This window comes from Danio rerio, chromosome 7 (assembly GCF_049306965.1).
Source record: "Danio rerio strain Tuebingen ecotype United States chromosome 7, GRCz12tu, whole genome shotgun sequence".
In the NCBI taxonomy this organism is placed as follows: Eukaryota; Metazoa; Chordata; class Actinopteri; order Cypriniformes; family Danionidae; genus Danio; species Danio rerio.
The window spans coordinates 18,542,201-18,556,540 of record NC_133182.1 but is presented as its reverse complement, the minus strand read 5'-3'; the positions used below and the strand labels follow the sequence as shown (position 1 = coordinate 18,556,540).

Sequence of the window (14,340 nt, the reverse complement as noted above, 5' to 3'; positions counted from 1 at the left end):
ATGCTACTGTCACACCCATAGAGCGGCTAAATGGATTTAAAAAAGGTTAAAAACTGTTTAACTTTAGTGAAATCATAAAATGATCCTATTTTCAAAAACAAGTGGAGTGTTCCTTTTAAAACGTCATAAGGGACAATAAATAATGAGGTAATTTTCATTTTTGGGTGAACTATCCCTTTAAGATGAGCGCTATAAGTATAACAATGCTTACCTTAGCTAATTATTTTCTAGAATTCCTCTGTAATATAATGTCTGATTAACACAATATTGAATTTGGGGTAAAATTATCACCCCTTCCCTTCCAAGCTGTTTTTTTATAGCCGGATATATAATAATAGAGTCTAATGCATCCATATAAAAGGTTTCCGACCGGCATGGTCAAACCCGATTCAATGATTTATGCTAAGCTAAGCTAAAAAATGCTGCCGTCCCACCCAGAGAGAGGCTAAATGGATTAAAAATTGTAAAAATTAACTGTTTAACTTTTAAAATGATCCTAATTTTAAAAAAAGTGGAGTGTTTATTTAAAATGTCATGAGGGACAATGAATAATGAGGTAATTTTTTATTTTTGGGTAAACTGTTTCTTTAAAATGAGCGTTACATCTATAATAATGCTACTTTCAGCTCATTATTTTCTAGAATTCCTCTTTAATGTAATGTCTGATTAACATAATATTCAATTTGGCGTGAAAGATGACTCCTTCCCCTCCAAGCACAGTTCTTTATAGCCGGATATGTACTAATAGTGTCAATGCATCCATATATAGGTGTCACAGTCACTGTATACCCACTGCATGCCCATATACGACCAAAACGTTTGAACTCGTGCAGGACGCACACATGGTATAGATCGATGTGGGTGTCTGTGTATGTGTGAGCATCTACCTTGCGCGATGTGCTGGTGTGATGGAACCTTATGGCGGTGTGTCAGTGTGTGACGCTGACAGGTAATCCCGCTCTGTGACGTGGATCACCTCTTTTTCTAGCAGCTCGTCAACAGATGGAAACTGCCGGATTAGCACTATAAGAGCGACGGCTGACAGAGCGAGGAAAGACATCCTCATCCAGCAGAACAACAACCACACCAGGGATATATGTGAACAAACCTACATTGATTTCAGGCTCTAGAGAAGCAAAACAAATCACTCTTGACTGAGAAACATTCACTGAAGACGTCTGAGGGCGAGACTGAACTTTAAAGTCATTGCTATTTGAATTGGAAAGTTTTCGGTGATCCTCGGAATAGTTGAGACATGACTATTATCAAGGTCAAACAGTAAGTATTTTGGAACGTGGGATTATTAGTTGTCTCTAATTGGACTTTATAGGTCTCTATTGCTTATTACAGCCAGCCTTTGTTGATTTGTTTGTGTGTGTGTGTGTGTGTGTATAAAAGTAGTCAATTGTAAAATTATTAAAACATGCATATTTAAAATTAAACATGGTTACCTTCACTAGGTGAATGTCTTTGTTGGGTATGGGCTGGTATATGATTCTGACGGTATGATGACCTCGGATTTAAATATTATGGTTTCACTGTATTGTGATTACTGCTCTTAAATATGATATTTTTTTAAATGTCTTTGTGAAAAAAACAGTGACCATATCAGGCTAAATAATTCTAATAAATCATTGATTTCTGCTGTCATCATTAGTTTCAAAATCACTAATTTCTTTACGACTTAATAAAATACATTTTTGCATGCATTTGTTTGGATATAAAGTGAGCCACTGCACTGTTCAGATCTATAGTTGGACTATAGGATTTGTTTTTCAGATGATTTCTGAATCTTGGGTTTAATTCATGTTTATCTTTATAGTGCTTTTACAATGTAGATTGTGTCAAAGCAGCTTAAGAAGTTCTAGACTGTGGTGAGAAACAAAACTTCACTAACTGACGAAAGTGAAGGAAAAAGGCTGACCAGTAGCTTTTGATGTGGAGGGTTCATTTCGGTCTTTTCTAAAAAAACGAATTAAAATATTAGTAAAAACACATAAATGTAAATGAATAACATATACCCTAGGAACTGTATAACAGAACATTTGTGGTTTTAAACCCTTGACATTTCCAAACCACGATGAAACCGGTTATCTTCCCATGCCAAGTCTTCATTCATTTATTTTTGTTGTATGATATCTCTTGCTATCTGTTGTGCTAGCTATTAATTGGTTAAAGTGGTTGTTTGCGCCAAAAAAATGAAAATTTCCTAATTTATTCTCCCTCATGTGGTTTATAATCTTTTGAGTTTCTTTAAAAAAAAAAAGAAGATATTTTGAAGAATGCTGGCACCAATTGACTTCCATAGTAGGCAAAAAAATACAATGGAAGTCAATAGGTGCCAGCATTCTTCAAAATATCTCATTTTATGTTCCACAGAGGAAAGAAACTCGGATATATATATTTTGAAGAAGTGAATGGTGAGTAAATAATGATGGAATTTTTATTTCAAACTCAAATAAATCAATCCAAAAACACAAAGAAATAAATGATAATAATATTATTAATGATAACAAATGAAATAAAATTACATATACACAAGGAATGGAATAACAGAACATTTTTGCAGTTTTAAAACCTTGATATTTTTAAACCACTGTAAAACCGGTTATTGTCCCATGCCTAGTCTTCATTTATTTATTTATTCATTTATTCATTTTCCTGTCAGCTTAGCTTTCCACAGCGGAATGAACCGCCAACTTATCCAGCATGTTTTTACGCAGCGGATGCCCTTCCAGCTGCAACCCATCTCTGGGAAACATCCACACACACTCATTCTCACATACACACACACACGCACACACACACACACACACACACACATACAATACGGAAAATTTAGTCTACTCAATTCACTTGTCTTTGGACTGTAGGGGAAACCGGAGCACCCGGAGGAAACCCACGCAAACGCAGGAAGAACATGCAAACTCCACACAGAAACGCCGAGAATCGAACCAGCGGCCTTCTTGCTTTAAGGCAACAACACTATATACTGTACTAGCTATTACTTGGTTAAAGTGATTGTTCATGCAAAAATGAAAATTACCTAATTTATTCTGCTTCATGTGGTTTTAAATCTTTTGAGTTTCTTTCTAAAAAAGAAGATATTTTGAAGAATGCTGGCACCAGTTTACTTCCATAGTAAGAAAAAAAGTTACAATAGAAATCAATGTAGTGATAGAAATCAATCAACATCTTTTTTTTAAGAAAGAAACTCTGATATTTATGTTAAGGGTGAGTAAATGATGACAGAATTTTCATTTTTTAACTTTTCAAACTATCCTGTTAAAGGGTTAATTCACCCCCAAAAATGTACATTTAATAAGTTTAAAGGTTGACTTCTTTTGCTGTACGACAACAAAAATAGATGTTTTGAAGAATGCTGGCAACCGGAATGATTCTTATTGAGTTATGCAGTATTTTTCCTACTATGGAAGTCGATAGGTACACGTAAATATTTGGGTATTAACATTCTTAAAAACCTCATCTTTTGTGTTCAATGGAAGAAACTCGACAGCGAGTAAATGATCATATGAACTATCCTCTTTTTAAATTGATTGCCACACAGTTAACATTGATACAACGAATAACAACATCCAGTAACATACATGCCTATAAAAGGTACAAGTACGCAAAATACATAGTGCCAGGTTCACAATTTAACACAAAAGATTACAGTTTTCTTTTTCCCTAACCCTTTTTTTAAAGTACCTTGTTAGTATTGAACACAAGCTACATTTTAAATAGTAATAAATGAATATATAGGTTAAAAACAAACTATAAATTTTTAATTTATTTTGTTACTGTGTTAATTGTGATTATCATTAATATATTATTAATTATCCCTACCAAAATATCACAAATGCTCGAGATTTGTCATTTTGCTGATTATCTTTTTGTGTGTGATGCCCTGGAAATGCCTGAGCACGTGTGCGCTAGTAATCTGCATATGGCCACATATGGTCAACAGGTTGCAAGGTAGTGTGAGGTTTTGATGTTGGCCTGTTGTCTGCTGACTCAGTGCCAGTTTTTGTTGGAGGCAGGCAGCAGCAGCAGGTTTGACCAAAGGTTTGACCTGGTTTACATACTGCAGCGTGACTCGGCATTTCAGCGGGTCAGTATGGGGGTAATACGCAAGCTGCTGCAGCTCTGACAACAACACGGTTATTTCTGTCGGGATCCAGATTATGATTATCGATAAGACCATTGAAGTCTGTTTGTGTGCGCACGTGCATTTTTGATTGGCGAGCGGTTGCTTGCATAGTGGGGGCAAGATTAGTATAGTTTTGCATTTTTATTGAGTTTTTATTTCAGTACTATTTTAAGAAATTGCGATACATTTCAGTTTAGTTTTAGTTTGCTACGTCAATGGTTTTGTTTTATTTAGCCCATTTTTTTTTAATTTAGTGTTTATACATTTAGTTTCAATTTTAGTGATTCTATTTGAAGAAAAGCATCCAGTTTAGTGTTTGCACAGCTTACTATCACTCTAGAGCAAACCTCTTAGTAATAAAAATAATAGTTTGAACAGACACTGAACCCAGAAACATACAAATGCAGCTTAAATTAATAAAAGTACAAATTTTAAGACGATATTTAAAATATATGGAGTTAAACATGCCAAAAACTGGATGTCTTGGACTTTCAGAGTGCTTATTAATTCTGAAAACAATGTCTATTTCTGTTATTTATTATTTAAGTTTTATTTTATTGTTTTTAGATTTTTAACCAATAGTTTTAGTCTTTTGGTTTTCGTTTACTGAAGTAACCTTGAGTTGGGAGCGTGTGTTTCATCATGTTTTATTTCTTTCGTTTGTGTCTTTATAGAGTCCCCACTGTCCCTGTGAAGAACTTAAATGGATCCAGTCCTGTTCATCCCGCTCTGGCAGGTGAGAAACGATATGCAAATAGGGTATAAATAGTGGCTTTGATGATTAATTATAGTAACACGTTAAATTGGAAGCAAATGAAGATGTTAAAATGTAAAAATAGATGGACTGATGGATTTCTCTGCTCTCATTGGTCAGGAATCACTGGTATTCTGATGAGCGCTGCTGGACTGCCGGTCTGCTTGACCCGCCCACCTAAACTGGTGCTCCACCCTCCACCTGTCAGCAAGAGTGACATCAAACCTGTGCCAGGCCTCGGCCACTGCTGCCGGAAAACCACTAAAAAACAAGCCCGCAAAGGTCAGCAGCACATCATTTTTATTTGTACGTTATTTTTTATTTATTTATTGCACATTATTTTTCTATTTTCTATTTATTTATAATTTATTTATATTTTGCACATTATTTTTCTTCTTTTATTTATATATTTTTATTAATTTTTGCACATTGTTTTTATTTATTTTTTGCATATTATTTTTTATCTATTTATTTACTGCCCATTAATATTTTTTATTTATTTTAAATAATTCTTTCATTTTTGCCCATTATTTTTTATCAATTTTCTTTCTTTATTTTTCTTTCTTTATTTTTTTGCACAATTTTTTATTTGTTTATTTAGATTTATTTATTCTTTTGCACATATTTTTTATATTAATTTATTTTTATATATTTATTTTTGCACATAATTTTTTATAAATTAATTAATTTTTATTTATTTATTTTTGCACATGTTTATTTATTTTTGCACACATTCTTTTTGTTATATATATATATATATATATATATATATATATATATATATATATATATATATATATATATATATATATATTTTTTTTTTTTTTTTTTTTTTTTTAATTATATACTTATTACATTTTTGTATATTATGTCAAATTCATGACTGACTGTTTCTTTTAATCGTGTAACTTAATGATTTTCCTGTTTCATTTGAGCAGGTAGGACTTCAGAAGAAGTTGTTAGGCGGTATCTTCAGAAAGTCCGCAACCCACCAGAGGAGGTAAACATACACGAGAAATGTGTGCTAAATTATTTTTCATTATTCAGATATATTGTAACAAAATAATTAAACACTTATTTTAATAACCTTTCATTCGCTATTAACTAATTCATTTCCTTATTATTTTTTTCCACTCTATCAATTCAAATGTGTTCTAGGACTGCACAATTTGCATGGAGTCTCTGTGTGGGCCGTCCGGCTATAAAGGCCCAGGCGTGGGTGGTATTTCTCGGGCCGAGTCAGTGGGCCGTCTGTCTCAGTGCGGGCATCAGTACCACCTGCAGTGCCTGGTGGCCATGTACAACAACGGCAACAAGGACGGCAGCCTTCAGTGTCCCACCTGCAAGACCATATACGGTGTCAAAACCGGCAACCAGCCACCAGGCAAGATGGAGTACCACGTCATTCCACACTCGCTACCCGGACACCCCGACTGCAAAACCATTCGGATTATCTACAACATCCCCCCTGGCATTCAGGTATGAGCCATCAACACTAAAACCACTGCATTGTCTATTCATCTTGCCGTTTGTACCACCTACATTGCATATTGCACTGCTGCAGTCTTATATAAGAGCATGAATGCATTATATAACAACAGTGTAGGTCTAAATGGCTCTGTGTGGGATTGTTTTAGGGTCCGGAGCATCCAAACCCCGGGAAACCCTTCACCGCTCGTGGATTTCCCAGACACTGCTACCTCCCTGACAGTGAGAAAGGCCGTCTGGTGAGTCTTTTATAAACACTGTTCACTTAGTTGTTATTATACTGCTCTTATTCATTTACCTAGTCCAATGTTGTCATTCAACCAGGGCAGGAACTATTTGAACTGACTAATTAAGCTATATTAACTATTTGCCCCCTGAATTAATTTTCGGAGGATTTTTCCCTCTTAGAGTTGGCATGGCAGACGTTTTTATGGCAAATTATGTTCATATCCTACTATATAGGTTAAGTTAGATTACTTTATTTATATCCGAGGGTAGATTTGGTATTCACCAGCAAGCAGTAGATAGACCGGCACCCATAATGACGTGATGAATAAAATATCCATTGTAGATAAATTGCACTCAAATTTATTTAAAATAATATCCCATAAACATTTAAAAAGAGAAGAGCAAACACAAAAAGCTTAAAATGTTAAAACAAAGTGTTCCAAAACAAAACACACGCACTCTAGTCTCCCATGCCAAACGCCCACTGCTGCTCTCTGCGTGCGTCCCCTATAAACTATATCCATTCAATTATACCTGTATCCAAAGGCAAAGGGCAGTACCTCCACATTTAGTTGAAACTGAGTTATGGCCTAAACTGGAGTTCTGTTGAGTCTTTTGACTTCTGGTTCATAGTACATTGATCATACAGCCTCCACATGCACTTTGAATCATTTCCGCACTATTTTCGTTTTCCACAAGGTTTCAATATTGAATCAGGCTGTTGTTTTATAAACTGAAAAGAAATGGACGATACAGAACAAGAGCAACAACGAACTATTGAGTCAAACGCAACCGACAATTTCATGTGTGAGAGGAATACACAGGCCATATTCACTTCTCTATTTGAAATGGGTACAAAGACATTTTTACAGCTTTTTTTATAGCGAGAGAAAAAAAGATCTAATGCATCATGCACTGATGTGTTAATGTGTGTGTGTATGTGCATACATCTGTATGTGGGATAAGTGGTGTTAACTTACAAGTTATTGTAGATCTATAATAGAGAAGTAAATTGCTGACACTGAATTCATCATCAGAGGCCTGTTGCACAACACAATTGCATGTTAAGTTGCAGGTTGACAAAACCAACAAATCCAACCTGGTTAAGATCATGTTAAGTGGTTTCGCATTGCTTGATAAAACACTCTTCTGTTTACCTCCTTTATGATTAACTCTGGACAGCATGCAGCTGAAATTGTGAAGCGTGCAGATTACAGTCAGCAATTCACTTCTCTGTTAAAGATTCTGATCAGAAACAAAATGAATTTAAGTACATTTACAATGCAGAAGAACACTGCTGGTCCAGAAAAAGTTTGAGAAAGCGACTTGAAGAATTATTATGATGTTAGTGCAAATCAGTCAACTGATTTAAATATTTTAGGTTCACAAACTGCCTGAAAGGCCTGATTATATTAAAGCAAATTTATATGTAAATATTTAAATACAGTTTTATTTACGGCCATTATTAATATTATTATATATTATATATTAACCAGTAAAATGTGTAATATAATTGATTAATTCTTATAATATAAATATATTATTAGTACCAAATTTGTTATTTTACTGAAAAAATGCTTTTGGTGTAAATTTGGAGCAAAAAAGATCAGAAATGTCAATTTTCTCAAAGCTGATTGGTCCGCAATCTCTAAGCCAGAATTAAACATGAGCCAGAGCAGGTTAGGCATGTAGCATACGTTGCCATGGTGATGCACAATCAAAACAAACCCACATTTTTCCAAGATGTCCTCGCTGCAGTCTGTATTACAATGACATACTGGACCAGGTCCAATACATAGTGGACATTATAACGCCCACTAAGGTAATAATGCCCGTGCTACTGTGATGATTGGGGCAGGTGTAGAATATCGTCCATTGCGTAATGGACCTGGGTGGGGTTGCACCAGCTATTTGTAAGTTCTTTCTTAAACTGGAGCATAAAGCCCACACTTGGGGCTTAGTAACTACTAGCTAGTTTGTAGCTAAATTTGTTCTTACTTCGGTTGCACCACATGTTGTTAAGACAAACCGTAGTTAGTAATTAGTGTAAAGTCGTGTAGTCGCATTGAATGATGTAATATCCAATGAAAAACATTTAAATCATTATACTGCTTTAAACCTAATGCATCTATATAGAACTGTCCTATAAAAATTAAGTGACTAATACATTTTTATAGTTCAGGAAATTACAGTCAGTCACTATAACAGACGACGCACATACCTGCATCGCGAGTCGTGACTGCACACGAAGTTTTCAAAACATTAAACTTGCATATTTTTTTATGTCCTACTCATGAAGAGAAAAAAACAGGAAGAACTCCTTCATGAAGAAATTCTCATTTTAATGGATGGATACAATTAACACAAAACACCACTTTAACTTCCTCATATACCAAAAGAAAAGGAAATTGTGGCTGTGAGTAGAGGGACATTATTCTCATTTTGATCACGAGCTTCTCAATGTAAACTAATCTCGTGGTCATCTCTTTTCTACCATTATACATGGGGGGAGGCTGCTGTAAATAGTTGGAATGTAGTGTTACTTTCAAACTAAGTTCAGTGGTGCAACACAAAAATATTTAGTAGTGTGACTTAGTGTCACTTTAGGTTACAACTAGGCTATGTTTTAACTTGCGCACTGATGGTGCAACCAGCCCCTGGTCCAGTACATCATTAGGCTGCGGACTGCAGCAAGGACAGTCTCCATTCTTGAACCCGAACCTTTTTTTTCCCCCATGCTTTGTTAAAGGTTTTGGTCTTTTATTCCTCTGTCATAGGTGTTGAAGCTGTTGCTGGTTGCCTGGGACCGCCGGCTGATCTTCTCAGTGGGCACATCCAGCACTACAGGCGAGACGGACACAGTCATTTGGAACGAGGTGCATCACAAAACCGAATTCGGCTCCAATCTGACGGGCCACGGTTACCCTGACTCGGGCCACCTGGATAACGTCCTGGAGGAGCTGCGGGCGCAGGGCATCACTGAGGAGGAGTGTCTGAGGGACTGAAAACCTTGAAAAGTCCAACCACAAAGACTGAATGTTTCTTTCTGTGTTAGTGTTGCCAAATCTGAATTCAATTCCCAGCTCTTGTTTCTCAAATGACGCTTTTGGAAATCAAGGACTCTAAAAGGTTTATAATTCATCATCCTCAATTATTATTATTCTTTTTTTTGTCAGTGATATTAGCCCTCCTATTGCTAAAGAAATCTGAGCCTGTCAGAAGTGGGCTGCGAGAGCTGTAATTAACAAACAATATTGCACTGTGCGCTATTGTGGTGGAGCCGTTCTCTCTTTGAAAAACTCGAAGGACCTGATAGAGTTCTCCCCACAGAAACCAGACTTGCTGCAGTGCAATTTTGTCGCTAGCGGGCCGCAGGCACGGAACAGTGTCTGCTCAACCATTTATTGTATTGTAGTTCTGTGAAGGATACGCAAAACAAAGGTACATCTGTGCATGTAGTTGTATCATGTGGCGCAGAGACGTTTATGTCCTTGGTGTAACCGAGGCGGCTAACTTTGAAGCTCCAGTTGCAGTTTTAGATGCCGGAACGTGAATGTTTACTGCCCCATAGTGGCACTTGTTAACATATACATTCCAGTAATAACCATGGTATTTATTTGACCACATAGTTTTTTCGAAATGTTTGCAGTATTTACATTAACCACTTATATTTGTACTTATTTTATTGTATCTTACGTTATTTTATATCGTCGAAACGAGAAACCTGTACTGTCATCGATTTTTGGGATGGAAACCAGTCTCTGTTTAGGGACGTTCAACTCAACCTGATTTGTTAATCAGTATTAAAAAAATATACATTGAGCCAAGGTGATTCTGGTGGCCAACAGAGGAACAACGCACAAATTTAGTGAAAATAAACTTTTTTTTTTTTTGGGAGATTGGATTTGCCGTCGGAGATGAAGGCCCTTGTCCACACAAACACGGGTATTTTCAAAACCACACTTTTTTTCTACATTGTTTTGCTGTGTGTCCACACGAAAACGGAGTATTGAGTGAATAAATTCGAAACGGTCTGAAAACCGTGGTTGAAGTTTTTTTCGCCTCATGACAGCATCCATGCTGTTTTATCCTTTTCTGATTGGCCAAGGTGACTGGGTTCACACCAAATGCGGAAGATGCAAATGAGGCAAAATTCCGCACATTCGTGGAAAACACAATAAGTATTTTGTGTCGTATGCCATTTGCGCAAATACTTAATTCTTTGTTTGTTTTGAACCCATCATAAAAGTGTTATTATCGCCCCCTGTTGGTTCGGCATGTCCATAACATTCTTCAATGTGCGTATTTTGCATTGTCATGTGGAAAGTTTTTTATTTTTATTTTTATTTTTTTTGGTGTTTGAATTTTCCGTTGGAAATGAAGGCCTTGTCCACACGAACACTGGTATTTTCAAAACCACACGAAAAAGGAGTATCGGGTAAATGAATTCGAAACTTTCTGAAAACTCCAACCAAGGTGAAGATTTTCCAAAACTCCAGGTACAGTGTGGTCGAAGTTTTGTTTCACCTCATGATGGCGTCCATGCTTTTTTGCTCCTTGCTGATTGACCAAAGTGTCTGGGTTCACACCGAACGCGGAAGCTGCAAATGAGGCAAAATTCCGCACATTCCTGGCAATTGCGTCGCATATTTCATGTCATTCACCCTTGAGGCGGTAATCCACCTCTGTTCTCATGTTTGCATTGATTTGTATGTGATTTGTGCAACTACTTAATTCTTCGTGTGTTGTGAATCAAGCATAAAAGTGTGATAGTTGCCCCCTGTTGGTGTGGCATAACGTTTTTTTTTTAACAAAAGTGGGGAAAACTCCCATGTACGTGTGGACATGGCCTAAAAAGTTACGAACAGGGCGAAATCTGCGCGATAGTACTTTTAATATGATGTCATCTGTTTCGATTCTCCAAAATTGAAGTGGTCTGCCTTTAAAGTGGTTACTAACGTACCCTGCTGACAAATCCTGTGGACTAGCTCTCTCCGGTTGCCTTTCTGGTCGGTATGCGGTAGGTCTGTGATGGACCTGTTTACAAAGCTGTTGATGAAGCGTCTGCATGTATGTACATGCAAATGTGTAAGCTTACATTTATAGTTGATGTGCTGTATGTATGTGTTTTATGTACACAATTATTTTCCCCCTGCATCCAAAAGCATGTTGTGGAAGTAAATGAGTATTTCTTTTTCTTGTATCATTTTTTATAATATACTTTGAATTGGTTTAACTCTGTTTTTTTTTCTTCTTATAAGCTATTAGGGTTTTTTCCACTGTGAAGTTTTTAATTTTCTTTTATTGCACTTGTATGATTTGATTTATTGTCCAGCCAAGTTCCTCATGATAGTTGCTATGGAGACAACAGTGAAAATGGCATCGCTGCCAGGACGAAAACTGTGAAGACAAAGAACGGAGCTAGGAGAACTAATGTTGCTGTATAATATAAAATGTACAAAACAACTCTTGCATATTAAATAGCTGCTGGAATACTGAATAAATATTAAAGGTACTCAAAAGGAAATGCTGGTTTGGGATTGTTTCTATATCCATAAAATACCTGGCTCTAGTTATTAGTTTGTTTATCTTTCCACTCACACATTCTCTGGCATGTAATGTATAGTTTTTAGTTCTGCCAATCAGACACGAAATATTTGAGTCTCTCAGCAGGGGGCGATATTTCGCTAAAGATTTTATAATGTAAAATAAAGGGCATTATCTACTACACACTCCTTGTACTGCAACACACTGTGGCATATGACTAATACCGTGCCAACATATGTAGTTGTTTAACAATAATTTAATATACACTATTGTAAAGTGTATATTAAAGTTGCATAATGATTTTCAAAATATGCAAAAATAGTATGCATTATTGTTTGTCAGTGCTGGAAGTCGACAGCCATTTTACATCAATAATCTCAAAAAGTGCTAGTCACAATCCATCAAGAAGGCAATAGGGTGGGCTTCTATCTCTCTCTCGAAATTAAAATTTTAACACAACACAAAATGAACAGACCATCTGTCCCCTCTCCTAAGACCAGGGCATTTCCTCTAGAGGCAGATGATCCAGTCTGTTAATTAATGCTCTTTATGTTCTGTTACATAACCCTGGATCAGTATCAGGACTAATTCAAAGACCAGAGGGTTTGACATGAATCTGATAAGATAGATTTTGTTGCTGGCTACCAAGATTTTTAGCTTAATGTCAGCAAGAATTAGCTATGTTATATACATATATAAATGTTAAACTAATACATAGATAATTAAACATATCAATTATTGATTGATAAATTTAGCTAGATAGTTGGATATAAATGTTAGATTGTTTAATGATGATAGCTTGCAAGCTAAACGTATAGCCTATATACAAACAGTACAGCTAGCTCAGTTTAATTATAGAGCTAGACAGAGTTATGGTAATCTATCTTTTCAGATAGATAGATAGATAGATAGATAGATAGATAGATAGATAGATAGATAGACAGACAGACAGACAGACAGACAGACAGACAGACAGACAGACAGACAGACAGACAGACAGACAGACAGATAGATAGATAGATAGATAGATAGATAGATAGATAGATAGATAGATAGATAGATAGATAAATAGAAAGAATTGTATTTAGAGTCCTAGACAGTAACACATTAGCAAGATAGATATACTTATATTTAGAGTGCTAGATAGCAACACACTAACTAGCAAGATAGATAAGAGTGCTAGATAGCAACACACTAACTAGCAAAATAGACAAGCTTGTATTTAGAGTCCTGATAGCAACACACTAAGTAGCAAGATAGATTTGAGTGCTAGATAGCAACATACTAACTAAGATAGATATACTTGTATTTAGTGTGCTAGATAGCAACACACTAACTAGCAAGATATATATGAATGCTAGATAGCAACACACTAACTAGCAATATTGATATACTTGTATTTAGAGTGCTAAATAGCAACACCCTAACTAGCAAGATAGATGCTTGTATTTAGAGTGCTAGATAGCAACACATTATCTAGTAAGATAGATATACTTGTATTTAGAGTGTTAAATAGCAACACACTAACTAGCAATATAGATACTTGTATTTAGAGTGCTAGATAGCAATACTCTAACTAGCAAGATAGATATACTTGTATTTAGAGTGCTAGATAGCAATACTCTAACTAGCAAGATAGATATACTCGTATTTAGAGTGCTAAATAGCAACACACTAACTAGCAAGATAGATACTTGTATTTATAGTGCTAGATAGCAATGCTCTAGCTAAGATAGATATACTTATATTTAGAGTGCTAGATAGCAAAACACCAACTAGCAAGATATATATACTTGTATTTAGAGTGCTAGATTGCAATACTCTAACTAGCAAGATAGATATACTTGTATTTAGAGAGCTAGATAGCAACTCTAGCAAGACAGATATACTTGTATTTAGAGTGATAGATAGCAACACATTAACTAGCAAGATAGATATACTTGCATTTAGAGTGCTAGATAGCAACACACTAAGTAGCAAGATAGATTTGAGTGCTAGATAGCAACATACTAAGATAGATATACTTGTATTTAGTGTGCTAAATAGCAACACACTAACTAGCAATATTGATATACTTGTATTTAGAGTGCAAGATAGAACACAATAACTAGCAAGATAGATATACTTGTATTTAGAGAGCTAGATAGCAACTGTAACTAGCAAGATAGAT

The 14,340-nt window shown here is 35.6% G+C and overlaps 1 protein-coding gene across 2 annotated transcripts in view; it reads left to right on the top strand.

Moving 5' to 3' along the window:
• Positions 1-12,150, top strand: part of dtx4a (deltex 4, E3 ubiquitin ligase a) — a 57,084-nt gene extending 44,934 nt beyond the window's left edge. The window contains exons 4-9 of one of the 2 annotated variants that reach the window (XM_073907011.1): positions 4,828-4,889; positions 5,028-5,189; positions 5,846-5,907; positions 6,066-6,386; positions 6,545-6,634; positions 9,401-12,150. In XM_073907011.1, the coding sequence (XP_073763112.1) occupies positions 4,828-4,889; positions 5,028-5,189; positions 5,846-5,907; positions 6,066-6,386; positions 6,545-6,634; positions 9,401-9,628 (925 nt within the window). In that variant the 3' untranslated portion in view covers positions 9,629-12,150. 2 annotated transcript variants of the gene reach the window in all.
• Positions 12,151-14,340: the final 2,190 nt, after the last annotated feature.